Source organism: Triplophysa rosa, linkage group LG9 (assembly GCF_024868665.1).
Source record: "Triplophysa rosa linkage group LG9, Trosa_1v2, whole genome shotgun sequence".
Taxonomy (NCBI): domain Eukaryota; kingdom Metazoa; phylum Chordata; class Actinopteri; order Cypriniformes; family Nemacheilidae; genus Triplophysa; species Triplophysa rosa.
This window is the reverse complement of record NC_079898.1, coordinates 12,383,917-12,402,353: the sequence shown is the minus strand read 5'-3', so window position 1 is coordinate 12,402,353 and position 18,437 is coordinate 12,383,917. Positions and strand designations below refer to the sequence as shown.

At 38.7% G+C, this 18,437-nt stretch overlaps 1 protein-coding gene across 1 annotated transcript in view; it reads right to left on the bottom strand.

The window, feature by feature from the left end:
• cep170aa (centrosomal protein 170Aa) overlaps positions 1–18,437 on the bottom strand; it is a 33,633-nt gene that overhangs the window by 13,432 nt on the left and 1,764 nt on the right. Inside the window, 10 exon segments of the mRNA XM_057341789.1 lie at positions 481–739; positions 741–858; positions 861–1,001; positions 4,169–4,627; positions 7,192–7,329; positions 7,892–8,063; positions 8,268–8,326; positions 8,836–8,914; positions 10,054–10,143; positions 11,637–11,778. Coding sequence (XP_057197772.1) covers positions 481–739; positions 741–858; positions 861–1,001; positions 4,169–4,627; positions 7,192–7,329; positions 7,892–8,063; positions 8,268–8,326; positions 8,836–8,914; positions 10,054–10,143; positions 11,637–11,741 — 1,620 coding nt within the window. The 5' untranslated portion in view covers positions 11,742–11,778.

The window sequence follows — 18,437 nt, the reverse complement described above, 5'->3', positions numbered from 1 at the left end:
CTGTGACATACCTAAACTAAACAACCGCGAACAAACGGGTTTATGGTCAGATGCCTTGTTTAGCCAATCAGAACACAGAGATACTTTCATTGTTCATGTTTCTTTGACTTTTCATTCATTAAATTCGGATGTTACGCTGTTGCTCTTCTAAACCATGATAACAATAGTCTCCAAACATGCGTGCATGCATGCTGTGGAGGGCGGGGTTATGGAAGAAGGGGGTGTGTCTAATATTGTGGTCAAACATAAGTACCTGAACGACTCATATGACGCACATCATTTACCCACCCTCTTGTCATTTCAAACCTGCATGACACAAAAGAAGATATTTTGAAGAATGTTGGTAACCGGCACCCATTGACATTGGTTTTGTTTCCATACAATAGAAGTGAATGGGGGCCAGTGCTGTTCGGTTACCAACTTTCTTCAGAACCTCTTCTTTTTGTGTTCTGTGGATGAAAGAAAATCTCATATCTTTACCTTATCGATCATCCGCCGTGCCTCCTCTTCCTCAGGGTTGTGTTTATCCAGTTCGATGGTGTATGTGCCTTTATCACTCTGGTCATCGTCTTGTTTCTGAGCTTCATCTGTAGTCTGACCAGTCTCTACAGAGCTCTGCACCAAATTTTGCTCATCCAACCGTTGCTTGAGCAGAAGCCGAGCAGCCGTGGGAGCGACCGCCGCCAGGCCTGACATGCCCTTGCTGCCGTCCGTTGGCTTAGGCCGGGAGGGCGGCGTGGGACAAAGTCCCTCCCCTGCCACGCCCCCAAGAAGCGGCGCGGTCTGCGAGAATGAGTATGAGCGTCTTTTGCGAGGATTGTCCTCGTCGTAGAACTCTATCATGAAGGCGGTGCGGCTCACACCGGACGAACCCTCGTTCCTGACTCGACCCACTCCTGCCGCTCTCAGACGTTCCTCCAAGGCCGCGTGTCGCTTGCTGCCAAAACGAAGTCCCAGGCCGTTTTCGGAATCGCTTTGCGTGCCGTCCTCATGCTTGCTGCCTGTAATGGAAGAAGAACGTTTTGATTTGTTACAGCAGTGCAGCGCAGTGCTTTCAACCAAACGTGCAACTGCAGAGGTGAATCTAAGCACAGCCGAAGCACAATCACCCATATGATTCGCCTGGTTTGCCAAACTGTAAACTAGACACTAACTAAGCTGTACACTCAACCAGAGAGAAGGAAGAGAAAAGGCAATGAATAAAGAGGTGGAGGAGGGGGTCTATTCTTCATTTTGGTGGGCTGAAGAAACAGCAATCAGAACACTGACAGCCTCTTCTCGTGGAGGCAGGAGAGACAACCACGCCACTCCAACAGTGAAACAAAGCCGCTCTTCTGTGTCACACAGCATGTTCTTTGAGCGAGGAGAGCTGGCCCCACTGGCTCTCTATGAGTCAGACTGCATTTACTCTAAGTAGTCCCATATCACAGAGAATTTTAAAGTGATAGTTTAGCCAAAAATGAAAATTCTGTCATCATTTACTCACCCTCATGTCTTTTCAAACCTGTATGACCTTCTTTCTTCTGCAGAACGTAAAAGAAGATATTTTGAAGAATGTTGATAACCATACAAAGGCGGTACCCATTGACTTGCATTGGTTTTGTGTCAATACAATAGAAGTGAAGGGGTGCCGCTGCTGTTCGGTTACCAACATTTTTCAAAATATCTTCTTTTGTTTTCTGCAGAAGAAAGAAACCATACAGGTTTGAAATGACAAGAGGGTGAGTAAATGAAGACAGAATTTTCATTTTGGGGTGAACTGTCCCTTTAAAACTTGTATCTTGAAGCAAAAGTTGGACCAAAAATTGAATCACTGTTGTTTTAAAAAATCCATTAAAAACAAATGTTCAAATGAGCCCGAATGTTCAAAATGAAAAATTATTTATAATGCTCCAAAACTCCAAAAGGGCATCATTAAAGTAATCAATATGATTCATGCAATCCTGTATATTCCAAAATATCATCTCTGAAATCATACAAAAATCATTGACTGCATTATTTTGGGTTGAACTCAGATTTCAATTCTTCTCCACTTCTCCAAATTCCAAACAAGTTTCTTTCCCTCAGAATCAAACAAACAAGCCTTAGAATAATCCAAACAAAGATCCGGACTTACCAGTGGATGATCACAGCAATCATCTACCCCACCGGTTCTCTGATCTCGCCCCAAAAAACAAACAGGAGCATTGCAGTTTCAGAAAGGAACCCACGTCGACAAACACAAGCCCTGCTAGTACTAAAAGAACCACGCCTGGGACTGGATAAACCGCATAGTCTACAAGCCTTCATCAATTATCAGCCCTGCACGTTCAGAGCTCACACATGTGAAGCTGTCAATGATCCCTCAGCTGCAGAGCACACACTCCTTACAAATGAACATCCATTTCATTATGGCACCATGCAGGCTATGCTAAGGCGAGTGAGCGTTCCTGCTCCAATGCTGCAGTTTTGAGGAAAACAGAAAAGCTATACCTGCGGGAAGCATCCCGGGAGACCATATAATGAGATTTAGCTTTTGGAACCAACCACTTCTTGCAATGAAAAGCTTTCTAAACTGCCACTTAGATTAATCAATAGAAAGGACATGGATGAAGGTTTGCTACTGCAGGGTCTGTGTGAAAAAGGACTTCCTAAAGAGTTTAAGGAGGGAGAGGGGCATTAACCAATGACTGTACGATAAGCTCTGTCAGTGAGTGTTAGGAAAAAAGGATTGTAAAAGTGCTAGGTGGCAGTTAATCCTCTAGAATGGGAAATGCAGCTGACGCTACACAAGCTAGGTAGCGGCTGGTTTGGTACAGTCTGATGATGTAATCATTATTAAACCCCTTTAACAGCAATGAGAAAGTCTTGAGGTTTCATACAGCATTTTGGGTTCCTCAACCAGTAGCCCATAAAAGGATTAATGTCTATGAGATTTAGGGATGTATAGGGTTACCAGTTTCATGGTAAAACCCATGACAGTTAATTTTACTGTCACAAATGCAATTATCATTAAAATTGTGTTCGATTTGCTGATTAAAACACTCAAATACTATCCAGTGTTAACCAAAGTCACCAATAGTATAGGTGCATCAGTGCAAAATTACCATACACAATTATCGCTAGTTATTGATCATGAATTACTCACACTCTAGTTGTTCAAACCTGTATAAATGTCTTTGTTCGGTTGAACACAGAGAAAGATATTTGGAAAAATGTTAGCGACTGACATTTCTGGCACATCATTGACTACAATAGTAGGAAAAGTTGCTTCAGAGCTGTTTGCTTTTCTACATTCTTCAAAATATCTCATCTCATGTTACTTCGATTATGCTTACTGCGATTATGAGCTTAATCACATTATTTAAATCGAATGATTCCGTTATGAGGTAAAGTGTAAATGCAATATTGCCAAAATCCTATTATAATCGCTTTATGAGGGTGTATGTAAACAAAGTCATTGTAGTTCCTCAGAAACAGAAACAACAAAGCGGTTGTCAAGCAACACAGACGCAGCAACATGCAGTGTCCAGTGATACAGTATCTATGTAATGCGGTCAACTGTATCTGTATGTTTTTTGGAAATTTTGGAAACGGCTTAGAACACGGCACAGAATTAGACCAGAACTAACTTTTTTATAAAACATTTTTTTTATATAAAAACGTTGTTTAACATTTTCAGCACATCTTAACAGTACTGCGAAACTGATAACTGAATTAGCCCAATAGTAAATGCTTTTCTTTGTGTTAAATGTGGATTCATGACTTCCAGCAATGCTCATGTGCACATTTTTAAAACTAAGAAGAACAGAGCCATTATTTTCGGAAGCTTCAAGCTGACAGAGACTCTCAAAGCTATTTTTTCACTTCAGGGCTTCTATGATAATGCACCCTACACTGCCTCTCTCATAAGCTCGTCTCTTTTCTGTATACATCTAAAGAGAACTAAAATGAGAGAAATGCAAGGAGGAAAATGGGTACAATGAAGGAAAAAGTCAAAATTTCAGAAAAAAAGAATGCACAGGGTGATGGAAAAGACAGGAGGGTCATGACAATCGTTTAGTCTCACACATACCATATAAAATGTGACTACTTTTGACTACGTCCACACATTGATGAATTGCTCCTGCTTGTGTTATTCTTATTTTTTAATTGCTTTGTATAAATATGAAAAAATGTGACGGCGTACCTTTAAGTCTCTTCAGATGAACAGGCACATCACTCTTGATACTCTTATTCTCTTCTTCTGTGGACTCACGCCTCACTATAGGGGGGTCATTCTGGGCGAGCCAGTCAGCCACTTTGCTCTCAGAAGCCATGATGGCTGCCTGCAGGGTGCTGAGGTCTTTACCCCCAACATGAGGTGATTTTTTAGGTCGCAGACGAGACACATGATCTTTAATGGTGACCTTCCCTGGGGAAGTGTTGTCAAACTCGATGGTGAATGAGGTGTTGGTCTGCGCTGCAGTATTGCCTGTGGCACATTTAGCGGCCCCTACGCACTCAGTGTCCTTTGTCGGGATCTCATGGATGCTGTTCTCTGCCATTTGTCCCTCCTTGCTGGGAATCTCAAAGTAGCTGGGCTCAGCGCCTACGGAACCCAGACCATTTTCCTTTGACTTATCGCCTCGCTTGACCTCTTTGTTGTCTGTGGGCCCACAAAAAAAGAATAAAAATGAGGATCACCATCTATGAGTTCTATAAGGGTCAGGGCCTTAAAATGTACAATCAGGTTAGCTTGCTTTACGTGTCAAGGCCGCTTGAATTACTGTCTGGACCACAAAGGCGATGTTTAACGTCTGTCGCATGACAAGAATTAATGGTATGGCTAATGGCACATTAGGATGTTAATCTGAGGATGACAGATGCTCTTTCACACCAGGCACGATTTGAAACATTGCATTAGAAACAACCTGATTCATGCTATACCACTTCATTGATTTTGTGAATTATTTTAAAAGCAAAAGCTGGTTGGAAGAGTTTCACGTCTGAAACAGAAAAACCATGAGACAGGGATTGTTGATGTAGGCAGTTACGAGGTGCGTGAGTTTTCCCATTTTAAAGGGACTTAAAGGGACAGTTCACCCAAAAATTCTGTCTTCGTTTATTCACCCTCAAGTTGTACCAAATCTATTCATTTCTTTGTTTTGTTGACCACAAAGAAAGATGTTAGCAACTGACAGTTCTTGGCCACCATTGACTACCATAGTACCATCTCTGTTCTGTTGAACACAAAAGAAGATATTTTGAAGAATGTGGGAAAGCAAACAGTTCTGGGACACGTTTGACTACCGGTTTGATTTTTTCCTACTATGGTAGTCAATGACGTCCCAGAAATGTCAGTTGTTTTCATTCTTCCAAATATATTTCTTTGTGAAAAGAAAGACACTGCAATATTTTCCACACATAACATCATGAGTACTGAATCACTAGGTCTAAAAAGTCCCACTTACATTTCTACAATTAATGTCACACTATATTTAATTTACCAAAGGTTATGCTTAACTTCATCCTCTCCCTCAACAGCCTATCACCATGCAGCTGAAACTTCCCATTTTTAAAAATACGCTTGCACTTCCTCCTAAAGCAACTCCAGGCAAGAGCATTCATTTTAGATCCCCAGACACCAAATTTGTGGTAGACTAAAAAATACAAAACACGAATCACTAGACAGAATAATTACCAGGAAATACTGTGACATCTAGTATTTACAAAACTAACATAACTGTGTGAGGCACGTCCTTATGAGACCAAATAAACTAAAACTCCCAAGGAGCTCCAAGGAGGATATGCACACTAAAAAAAGAGAACCAAGCCTAGTAAAATATGTTTAACAAGTTACAGTAACCTTAGTGCAATACATGAACGTGCAATAAATGAAGAAATGTATCTAATACTTACAAATCTACTCACAAATCTAGCATGTGTGTTTTCCTCAGTGATGTGCGGATCTGCTGTCACAAGAGAGAAGGCAGACACGCCTCTGTGACAATAGAGATGGAGGGGGCGGGGCCTGTTTACAAATCACTCTATTCACTTCTCAAGGGAGCCGGTTCCCTTTACACTCGCTTCCTGTTTCTTTCCTAAGCTGTGAGCTGTGAGTCCCTGCCCTCAATAAACCAAAAGGCTTCAGTGTAAAACAGCACTGGGAGCTGATGGCAGTGTACACTTTAATGTGGACTGTTGACTGAATGCCTTTCTCTCTCTCTTTCTGGGGCAGCGCTGATATTTATTATGCCTAAAACCAATAATGCTGATTCATTTAGAGTCTATGCCAATTCTCTTCTATCTCTATATCTATAGACTTCATTTCTGAAAGAGAGTAAAGTTTTCACTGCCAGCCAGTGTGCCAGCACTAGCCCTTCAGGATACACTCCCCAGCATTCCCTCAGAAAGGAACAAGCAGATTTTGTGCATTTGAACAGAGATGGTGATGTTTTGGGTGAATTCAATAAAGGAGGCTTAAGGGCATGAGTGCTGGATGAACCCTGAGCTTTGTGTAAATGGAAGATGGTCTCTTCTGGCACACAATACAAGCAGTGCGCATTATAGAGAATTAACCTTTATAATGCCATATTCACAGTAGCTTTAGTATGAAAAGTGCTATGGTATCTTGCATATAACACTCTGATTTCCATAGGTCAACCCCAGGCTGCACCTACATCAAATATTACACTAAATCTGGTTCAAATCCATATTTAAAGTGATAGTTCACCCAAAAATAAAAATGAGGTCATCATTTACTCACCCTCTTGTCAATTCAAACATTTCAAATCTAAGTAATCTACAATCCCATTACTCCTATACGCTACAAATGAATGGGATTGCAAACACTTGGCTCAAAATTCACAAGAACCAGCTTCCATCTAGAGCATATTTTAGGCTCTCTTTACTTGGAATAAATGCAAATAACGTGAATTTTCATTCTAGACTAGTGAAGACTCATTTAAACGGTCCTCTTTGGTGTAGCTCTTGTCAGAACACATTGATACACATCTGCTTTTGACCATTTAATAGTGCAAAATCACTTTTTCCTCACTTTAAATGTTTTCCATTGTTTTAACTAGCTCATATTAGAACAAAAGAAGTTTGTGCCAAATCAAAGACACATTATTCTAGTGTAACCGTCCAACATAAATGGTCTGGAATCCTTTGAATCCAGCCAAAGACTTTTGTGCAAACAGAGTTTCAAAGGATTCTGGGTAATCTTACCTGTCCCGCTGCTCTCCTGCTTCTTTCCAGATGTTTTAATTTCCTGTTTAAAGGAATTCTCGTCATCTGCATCACCATCACCCCACCATGATGGCTGTCCATAAAGTGGGGTCCCCCTGTGCAGGGCAGCTATATCGCCTGTTACAGAAAAACACATAAATCTAGAGTTATTTTGATGACACAAGGATTAATACACTTTTCATATGATCTTTTCACCATCATACTGATACAGAGATCACAGCAGCTGTGCAGAAATCAGCATTTTTCGTGCTGCACACAGATGCAGTTTTAACAGTAGGGGATGGTGAAACTCTTGCACCAGCCTGACAATTAGCAGAATAAAATAACCAGGTGGCAATGAGATAAGTGCGCATGTTAAACACCATCCGCCCCTGACATTCTGATGGCTGGAAAAAGAAGCGTGGGCGTGGTGCTGTTCCATTCCCTATTATTAAATACCCCCCCACACTTTACGACAGGGCTGTACCATCATTCTAAATACACAGAGTAACATGTAAACTACATGTCAGTGCCTCAGATAAAAAATAGACTAAGATCATTTCACCTCTGCAGAAGAACACAATGGCTTTATCAGATTGATCACGCATTAGTCTTTTAGTCATTCATAAATGTTATTCAAAATAGAAGTACCGAAAATACACTGTCTTGGTCACCCTGACATCACCATGTAGTCGTTTACCTGGCATCTTATCATCTCCTTTGTTAGGTTCTGCAGATTTGACTGCTGGCTCAGGATTCATTTCTGCTGGTTTGCTCGCTTTGGGTTTGTCTGGGGAAGACTTGGGCGTTTTCACAGGCTCTGCAAAGGTAGGCTTCTTTCCCAGCTGGAGTTGGCTGGTGAACTTCTCATGCTGTCAGAAAGGAGGGAACAGAGAGAGTCACAGTCAGATCCAGAACTCTGTCATCAAATAGTTTTTTCTGAAATAAAGTGCCTAGAATCAGCACAATTGTTTTATACGAGTGCCAATGTCTTAAAAAACGAATAAAACAGCATATTGTTAACTTTATTTGCTGATAAAGATATTCGTTTTATAGACATAAATAGAAACACATACCTTCAGTGCCTCCTCTGGCACATGTAGCTCTCCCCGCACCACAGTGAACAGGTTGGTATGTGAGTCAAGCTAAGGAAAATCTCCAATACAAGAGTATTGTATTTACAGAGTAGACATACACATTGCCATGTATTACAATCAAATAGATATAGATTCACACAATATACATACAGTAATAAATGCACATACTACAGTTTACATACTCTGCTACTAATAAAAACTAGGGCTGTCAAATCTGCGTTTATATGTGTTTATGCTGTGTATATTTATACAGTATTTATATAAATGCACCCATGTACATGTATATATAACAAATATTTACATAAGTATTCATACACCTATATTTGAATTTTTATTGTGTATAAATCTAAATACATATTACACATATTTTTTTAAATATATAGGTGTGTGTTTCTATACATACATACAGTATATACACACCACACACAAACGTTATATAAACACAAACATTCATTTTGGAATCAAATTATTGTGATTAATCATTTTGACAGCCCTAATAAAAACTTAAAGCATCTTCTTGGTAGCTGATATGTTCATTGAAGGATATCATATCCGAACCTGAGTTTATCATCAATCTTTAAAGTGATGTACATCTGTTCCTGGATTCTGACATCATTCACAAATGTCTGAAAAAGATAAATAAAGTAGAATTAAATATTATATACAAGAGGCTACATCATATGTAAATCTCAAAGTTTACACAAACCTTATGACATAAATTATTTCTACTTTATACATTATACTTTATATGTATTTTACACTGGACTATTCTTTTTATGTGATAAAAACAAAAATACGTTTTCCAAGTTTGAGTCAAAAGATTACGCCTCAAATTATCAATTAAATTATAATGTAATGTTTAGGGCTAACCCCCAAAACCTTGCTAAATGTAAACTATACTGTGTGACCTAAAGATATGGTATCCCCAAACTACAAAAAGTATACACAACTTGCCATTTACAAGGGTAGCAAGACATTTTGTCAGTTCATTGATCTAAACTTTAGAAGCTCAAAGCGCACAGATGGTTTACAGATCCCTCAAACAGACCCCCACAGTAAGAGCAAACCCACAAAGTCAGAAAACCTTCAGGGTGAATATAATGTGAGCTGCGAGGTCTCAAATATCAGAAGCTTCCTGCAGAACCCAACAAAGAGGGGGAGCAAATCGCTCTGACAAAGCAGTTTCTTCAGCATTCAAGTCTAAATTTCCCTTGAAGAGCTGAAACAATCTCCTCCTCAGGCCTTTCCAGAATATCTAAAGACCTTAAGACCTTTGCTTAGGAATGTGGTCACAGTTTGGGAATGTGAGGAGACTCCTCTGTGACTGACTTGGAGTCCATTCCCTGTATTCTGTTTTCTTTTCAACATGCCAAATATAAATACACTGTAAACAAAGCAATGTGTTTGCATGATGTCTGGGCTTGTTTGGGTATGGTTGAAAACTGATCCCAGGACAATGAGAAGGCTGTTAGCCGTATTGAAACTGCATAAAACATGGATATTTCGGTGCACATTCTACAATAGTCCCTTCCTGCCAAAGCAGCACAGGAAGAGGAACACTTAAGCATGACTCAACAGGAAGAGGTGCATGAGCTGGACTTACGGTCCCTTGAGCTCGGATTTAGTCACAGTTATTTATACTGATCTCAAGACAACAGGCTTGCTCTGACACAGACACATGCTGCATAAAAACTCATAAACATGAAAAAAAATTAACAAGTCATTGACTTTCATTATTTTACATAAATCTTTCACTTTTACTTACCCCATTCAAGCTTCCCAGATCCTTCACTTTGTGCTCATCACTGCTGGACTCAAAGTTGATGACAGCATGCTGCTTGTCTACACTGCGAGACTGCAATCACACACAAATAAAAGCAATACGTAGCAATGACAGACTGTTCTTTTTTCTCATTTTTTTCCAGCATTATTGTTACACGTTTATGATGTTATTTCTAGAAGCAAAGTCTTGTCACATGTTTGCCTTCACATTGCATTAAAATATTTTGTCTCGCAATGATATAATTTGAAGGTGAAATATCTTACATGTGCAACATACCTAAACCAACCAAGTTCTGATATAAAAGGAAAGCTATATCTCTCATATAAACAATTGTGCCACTTTTGTGTGTGGTATTTCAAAAACGGCATCTTACTCAGAAACCACCAGCAATCTAGTTTAACCAGTTGCTAGTATTTAAATGAAGCCTTTATCATTTTTTTCTGCGCTCATACACATCCTTACTTTGTAAATTAGGTCTTCTTGAAAAAACAGACCCAGGCAGCAAACAGAATTGTATTTAAAATATATGTTTGTAATCATTTTCTGTTGATATTGGGTGCTGTTACGCATCAAATTACAGAGTATGTATTCAGACATGTGCATACGTAATAGTTGAAGGTTTGGAACCCACATGTGCAGATGGTAAAGTGTTTGCTAGGAGAATGTATATGTGTGATTCTGAGTAAGCACAGTGGCTCAATTTCAATTAAGAACTTTTCAATTAAGAAATCTTTACTAACTTTTAATTTTGTGAAAAACTATTGGAAAAGCAATCAGATGATGTAACCATATGTTTTCTGCCAATCATGAGTATGTCAGACATGGCAGGGTCAAAGAAGAAAAACAGGGGGTTTCTATCCAAACAAAGCCTTTTTTATTTTCACCAAAATCTTGTGCCTGAATGCTTGAAAACCTCAGAGGGGATTCTTTGTATACAGTTTGATATAATCCTAACAAGTCTGAAGGCTCGCCATGCTTTATTAGTGATGTAACTGGACTGAAAAAAAATTATGGAAAGAAGATACTATACAAAGCATAACACCAATTTTATACCCATGATCACATTTTGTTTGGGGATTGAACCCAGTTACACTCTAATAACATGACTGGCACTCTCGCTAAGTTTTTCTAAAAGTATCCTGTGAGCCGTGTAGCCCACTTTCTATTAATAAATCTGCATGACTAACACGCGTATACATATGCTGAGGTAGATAGTAACAGTCATGCCACTTAGCTGGCACACAACTTGCCCTCTGGATTTGAAATAATCTTTCCACATCTTCACTATGAAGAGAACATGAGATAAATGCTACACAGCTCTCTGTGCTCTACACAAGTATCATGTCACATTTTACACCTAAAGACAGACTTCTTAATAATAATAATTCAAGTTGCGCTTTAAGAATACTGCGTAAAATCCAATCTTATGAAGAAAGAACTGTAAAAGATGAAAAAAAATATTTTGGGGTGTGATTTTAATCTGTTTAGTCATTTTTATCTGTTTAGACATGTTTCATCCAATAATATGGTTTTTAATCATCAGAAATTGAGACATTGATGCAGACCTGCAGCATAAGTTCGCAGTCATCCCGACCCACGAAGATCATTTCCCGAGGCAGCCGATGCCGCGTTCCCCCGCTGCTCGCGAGGAACCAGGACGTGAGGCTCATCTCTGCTCTGTCCTCCAGCCTCAGTCCCTACGTCATCCTGATACATACAAAACAAAACAAAAAAACATTGAATACAAACTTTTTACAAACCCCTATATATTTACTTAAAAATAGTGGACTATGAAGTGAAATAATCTACAAAATCCCAAAGCGATGTTTACATTTGAATGGACAGTGGAATGTGGGTGGGTGGAGGGAGGGAGGGAGACAGAGGGCCGTTACACTGTGATGAAATCTTCTGCATGCTGACTGTTATAGAGCCGAGCTCTCACTGGCCCGGGACACTTCCCTTTCTGATCATTGCCAGATGCAGCAGGAAGTGATGTAGGCAACTTGGCTGCGTGCCCCACCGGGCTTTCTTTCCCTCTCTTGTCTCAAAAAGAGGTCACATTCAGCTGCTCCAAGTGCAGCTGCAATGGTCCGGGAAGAGGAATTTAACGTTATCTTCCTGACCTAAAAACTAAAACGCCTCCTTTTAGGTGACTGAGTGCAACTCTTATCTTCTTTTCCTTTATGAAAACATACTCTGGTGGTGGAAAAGTGGTACAGTGATGGCATCATATGGTACCATATTATTTACACAAATGCCCTTCAAACTTAAAGGTGCTGTCTGTAAATCTTTGGATTCTATTGACAGAAATGCAATATAATATACTATTTATATAAGACCTTATAAAATGAAGTGTTATGTTTTTATTACCTTAGAATAAGCTATTTCTATCTACATACACCACGGGTCCCCTTGTATGGAATTGGTCATGTTGTTTCTACAGTAGCCCTAAATGGACAAACTTCTCTACAGAGCGCGTTTTGTAAATACGTTATCTCCTTAGGCAAAGAAGCAAAAACATGACGACATCTTAGTGTCATCACTGTAGTGCTTCGAAAGGTTGGGGTGAGGGGTGGAGTGAGCCGCTGCTTGCAATTCGCAAGCTCACCGCTAGATGCCACTAAAATCTCCACACTGCTCCTTTAAAAATAGTATAATAAGTTAAGTTTGAAAAAAAACATGGTAGTAATACAATGGACTGTTTTGACACTATTGATGTAGTCCTTAAAAAGATCAAATTACATTTTGTGCATACTCGGCTGGCTAAATGAAAAGCAAAGTGGACATCGGAGAGTGGACATACAATAACATGTCTCTAATTATCGTAGAGAGCATATGATCCTCTGAAAACTTTATTGATAAAATAAAGCACTCGTACACAGCCGTGGTTATTTAACATTGGAGATTGTGAAACCCTATCGCTATGACAACGTCTGGACCAGTAATGAATGTTGTCTTCATATATATGATTTGCTGAGGGTGCACTTCTGGTACTTGAGGAGCTGGAACACAATTTACTTCCAATAATTATTTCTAAAGATCCACTTATGATTTAAACTAGACTAAGCCGCTTTAACTACAATATATTTTTGCAATGTTACTGTAATAACAGCCCTATTTTTCATGGTTTCATAACACAGTCTTTAGAGGAGAATTCTATATTTAATTTTGTTTGAAAAATATATTTTTGAATGAAAACCCCATTACACAATACAGCTGAGCTGACACACTTTATTAAAGAAATATATGTGCGTTGTGGAGATCATTTTTGGCAGCAGTATGATATGTAAAATCCTTCTCAATAGATATTATCTTGGGTGCAGCACATGAGGAATAGCTGAATAATAACAGCTGGGTTTCTCTTTTCTGGAACACAGGCATCAGAAGACTAACCGCAGGACAGCTTTTATACCCAACAACTACCCACGGAATTCAGGAATAAGCGCAACGTGGCAGAGAAGCCCTGATGTGGTTAAATACAGCACAACCCCTTTCTGTTAATAAGACACGCAAGAGCATTTGGAAGCTGGGGAATGTACCTTCTGAAGAACACATGTACCTCTGATAGACCAGGCAAATCCAGAGGTTCTCTTTAGAAAAAAAAAACGTCTATTGTAAAGACTGTATCTCAATCAGCTCCCTTGTTCAGTAGTCAGGGCACTGACCAGGGAGTCAGCCATTTTAAGGGCGGTCTCATTCGCAAATTTCTTCCAGTGCCCTGAAACGTTCGTTCCCTAAAAATTCTCACAATGCACCGCAAAAACCAGAGAGCATCGGTGCTCCCTATGTTCCCTTACGGGAAATCACGTGACAAGTTTTGAAGACCTTTAACCGAAATCGCAGGAGCCAACTCAATGACCTTCACGAAACGCGAAAGAACTTTTGAAAAGACAAACGCATATTTTATGTTATGTATAAACAAACGTTGCTAGACAGGCAGGCAACACAATCTACTTAACAGTTTAATTCAATAATCGACCAAATTTGTAACAGAATAATGAAAGAGTTTCTCATATGTATGTCAACCAGTATTAAAAAAACAAAGTCAGATGTCGGTTTTGCCGGTTGTTGATTAATACCAGCTGTGAAGTATCACAACGCGCTTAAGCAGTCACGTCACAGGAAAATAAGTGAACGGTGTCCCAATGTGAAGTGAGCCAGGGCCCGTGTACACGATATTCTGATGCACGACCTCGGGAACAAGTAAACTGATCCAGACACAGGTTTAGAAATCTGCAGACTCTTTGGGTAAGCTTCACCTTCTTAAATGTACAGCCTTGCTCGGTGTCTGAGGAGATGGATTGTTTTGGGCTGACTCTGTGTGTGGAACAGGAAGTGTGGCTAATGCTTCCTCCCTGCTTTCCCGGCTCATCTCTAAATGTCATCTTTTTTAGATGAATACAGTTTGAATCAGTCTGCAAAAAAAACAGTAAAAGCTAGAAAACCCTTTCTTGGTAAGCTTCAATCTTAATGCTAAAATATGTTACAATAGAAAGACACATAAGATATTTACGAATCAATAACTAGTGTTTCTTACATATAAAGTTCTCGCTTGAAGTCTGCACACCCTTTCAGTGAGATTTCCAGCCAGATGATGAAACATCTGTGTTTGTGTCCTCCCTAATCCCCATGACCTCATATCATGATTACCCATGAATACTAGCCCGATCCATTTCTGCTGACCATCTGCAGCCCAGCCAACAGACACATTTACACGTTTATCAGCAAAGTGACACTCTTAAAAATAAAAATCATTTCTTTAATTACTGACATTTTCTCTTAAGGACTGAAATTTAGGTTTTCGCCTCTCCTCTGTACATCTTCAATCTAACTTAGTTTCAAGTATATTTTTAAAAAGTGCCATTTATTTTGTTTGGGCATTTTGATGCCAAGTATTAATAGTCTAATATCTCCTTTCATGTTATACAAAAAGGATATGGCTTCGGAATATACCAGTGTCTCTATTTAATAATACAGTTTCTCATGATAATTTATATAATTGATAATTGCACCATATTGTTATGGTGTGGGCAATAAAATAAAACCGTGAATTATTTTAAATAATGGTAAAAAAAAATTTTGCTGATATTTTTTATGCAATAAATAAATAAAGATCTAAATGGAAATCTCCATTTAATTTAAAATGCAGTGAATATGTGTACTGTATGACAATTAAATGCAACATAACACTGCAACAATAGACCGTTTCATCGGACGCGCGAGCGTCTGACCCCCAGTTAACTTCCGGTTTGTGTTTGGCTAGTGTCTAATAATATAACTATTTATATTTAATTTATGTTCATATTAATTCATATTATTCTTTTATTGTATAATAATTGTTAAATAAACGATTTGTTGAATTTTGTTGTATGTTCATTTTATTTAATAAAAATTTGTTGAATGGGTCCTGTATTTTAAATATAGGTCTAAAGCTTGGTCTTAATTCAAAATATTGGAGACAAGTTTAGCCAAGTAACGGTTCTTCTCGGTTTCTTTTGATTGTTATCAGAAATAATCTACAGGCACTCTATTGTTTGTGAATGTGTACCGGAAGTTCAGTTGGGGTCACAAAAGTGTGCATGTGCAGTAACGTTTGTTTATGTTGTTAAGATGAAACTGTCTATACGTTACATTTCAATAAAAGTCCCAACAATCATTGGGATAAAATCGAATAATGCCTTATACCTACATTGAAAAAATGTGAGTGTATGAGTCTGGGAAGAATTTTCACCTTTGAATTAACTATTTTTTAAAACATACTTTTGTGAAATTTGGACTTCATGACAGACAGGGGTTAATAAACACCAGCTGCAATGTCACATGAATGCGGCTCTTTCAGAGAATATTACGCTCCGCAATACATTGCCTTGAAAGCAAATGATTCAAGCCTTCAGATTTGTGAATGCCATGTAAAGGTTACAAGCCCATGAAGGTAACAAAAAAATACTGTGTGCATTCTCAACATTATTGCTGAAGTGCCGTTTAAAAAGTCAATGTTCTCTCAGTGCTGCTGTCAGTATCTTTTGCATCTCTTCAGAGAAGTAAAATCACTGAGGCATCACAACATCTCACTTCATTGCTTCTCAGTTGAAATCGCACTAGGAAATCTCATCTTCATTTCCCATCTTCCTCTTGCAAAACACTTCGTTTGCATTATGAAGAAATTGTTTCTTATTTTCAGAAACAGATGTCACAACAATAAGCTTGAGGGCATCTGAGCCTTCCGCCTCAAACGTAGCATTGCATCTGATTACTCTTCTGACTGGTCACCAGACAGGATCATTAATCTATTTTTAGGCGCATCTCTGTATGCTAATGCTGGGAGAGACATTGCTCCACGGAGCACCTAAGGACTACAAACAAAATGCAGTGAGTAGGCCTGACAGAATGAATAGCGAATGGACTTCACTTCTGTCTGAGCTTCCAGATAATTCAAGTTGATGTTTGCATTGGAATGGAATAGATTTAGTGCCTCTGTGTATAAACAATGTATAGACCTGTCATTCACTTCCAGCTCTTTCTCCACAGAGCTCAAATATCTACTGATATTCAAACCCTTGCCACTGAAGTACGTTTTAATTTTAAACAGTTGGTTTCTTTAAAGTAGAACACTCTTATGTCGTTTTACTTTTCTTTCAAAACCACTAAACTACAAAATAAACAACAATCCAAGTCCATGCTTATGGACGTAAAAAGTATACATAACATTATTTTAATTATAATTACAAAGACATTTCTTTCTAGAAAATTAGCCCAATCCAGTAAAACATGCTGAGAGAGCTGATTTAGAGATGCTGTACAAGTACCATATGGCCATGAGAAGCAGAATCATCTCATTTACATCATCAGCATGTGCCAGTACAATGAAAGATCCATCATTAATCCAAATCTAATGCACTTTTGACCAGACCAGATAAATGTGCCCGCTGGGTGGTAATAAACATGCATAATGACACACTTGACGCTGAAGACCTACATATGCAAAATATAATAACATTTTGTTGTATGTTCAGTTCTTTGTACTTTTAAATGACAGACTAATTCAGTATTACAAAGGGCTAAATGTTTGTGATTAATATATAGCTACAATTGGATTATTGCTAACGTGGCAAAGGAATATGAATGAGTGATTAAGAGAGAGAAGAGAGTATTTAGCATTAGGGCTGTGCAAAAATATCGATACATGTAACTATCGCAATATTTTTTTTTTCGATAGTGTACTGATAGTGATACCTCTACTATCGATATATATTTTTTAATCATGTCATATACATACGGCCAAAAGTGAGTGGAAGCGAGCATGGCGAAAAATATAAGAACGCTTGGAGCTCTCAGAGCTGATGTGTGGGTGTGCTTTGGTTTTCAAAATAAGTCATGGAGTAATGAGTTATATAAAATAATGCTGTTTGTAGGCTTCGCAAGTCATGACACAAGTCACTTGGCTACTGCAGTGCATTAGACAAAAAGTTTATTAAGAAAAGTCACAATGACATTTATTGTGCTTTCACAGATGTGACACCAGCGCATTTACAGCACGGATGAACCAGGGGTTTTATTCTGCCCATGTTCAGTGTTTTAACTGTAATGCACCACAACAGCCAAGTGACTTGCGTGACCCACCTTATTCCCCTGTGCTACCCACTTGAGGGGTGTAATCCACAGTTTGAGAACCCAAACATCTGATCTAAAGGTCCATGCATCGCACATCATGGCCACTCTGCAGAGGTAAGGGATGTTTTTACACTTATCCTTACAGAAAACCCCCGGTGGTGCACAGCATGTTGTATTTCTAGCTCTACTTTTTACATTTTCTATTTAAAGTATTGCAATATATCGCAAATGTGTATCGTATTGAAATACATAGCATTGTATTGTATCGTGACCCATCTATCGTGATATGTATCATATCGGGAGGCACTTGCCATTATACAGCCCTAATTTGCATATCATCGCTATGCAGCATATACACCCTGAAGCATCTACTGCCCTTCAATTGTCCATTAGTAGACCAAATACAAGTTAGGAACAATTAATAGAATGCAATTATAGGTCAAAACGAAAGAGCAGGCCAGTGGGCATAAAACCCAGACTGGCCTGAAAATGACCCAATAGTCTGATCAAATAGTACTGTATGGATCTACTAGTACGTTCTTTCAGCATGATAATAATACCTTTCTTACATGTGTTATTGATATTAAAAGGTTAAATAGACATCATATTTTGCACTGCCTCTTTTTTGTAAGCTTTATTAGTCCGGTTTATTATCTTTTTTTCCATAATCCTGGATCAACTACTATACTGAAACCATGTGATTCTCTGTGGCTTCATTGTAAACCCACATTCACATGGAACTTCCGTTTACAGGA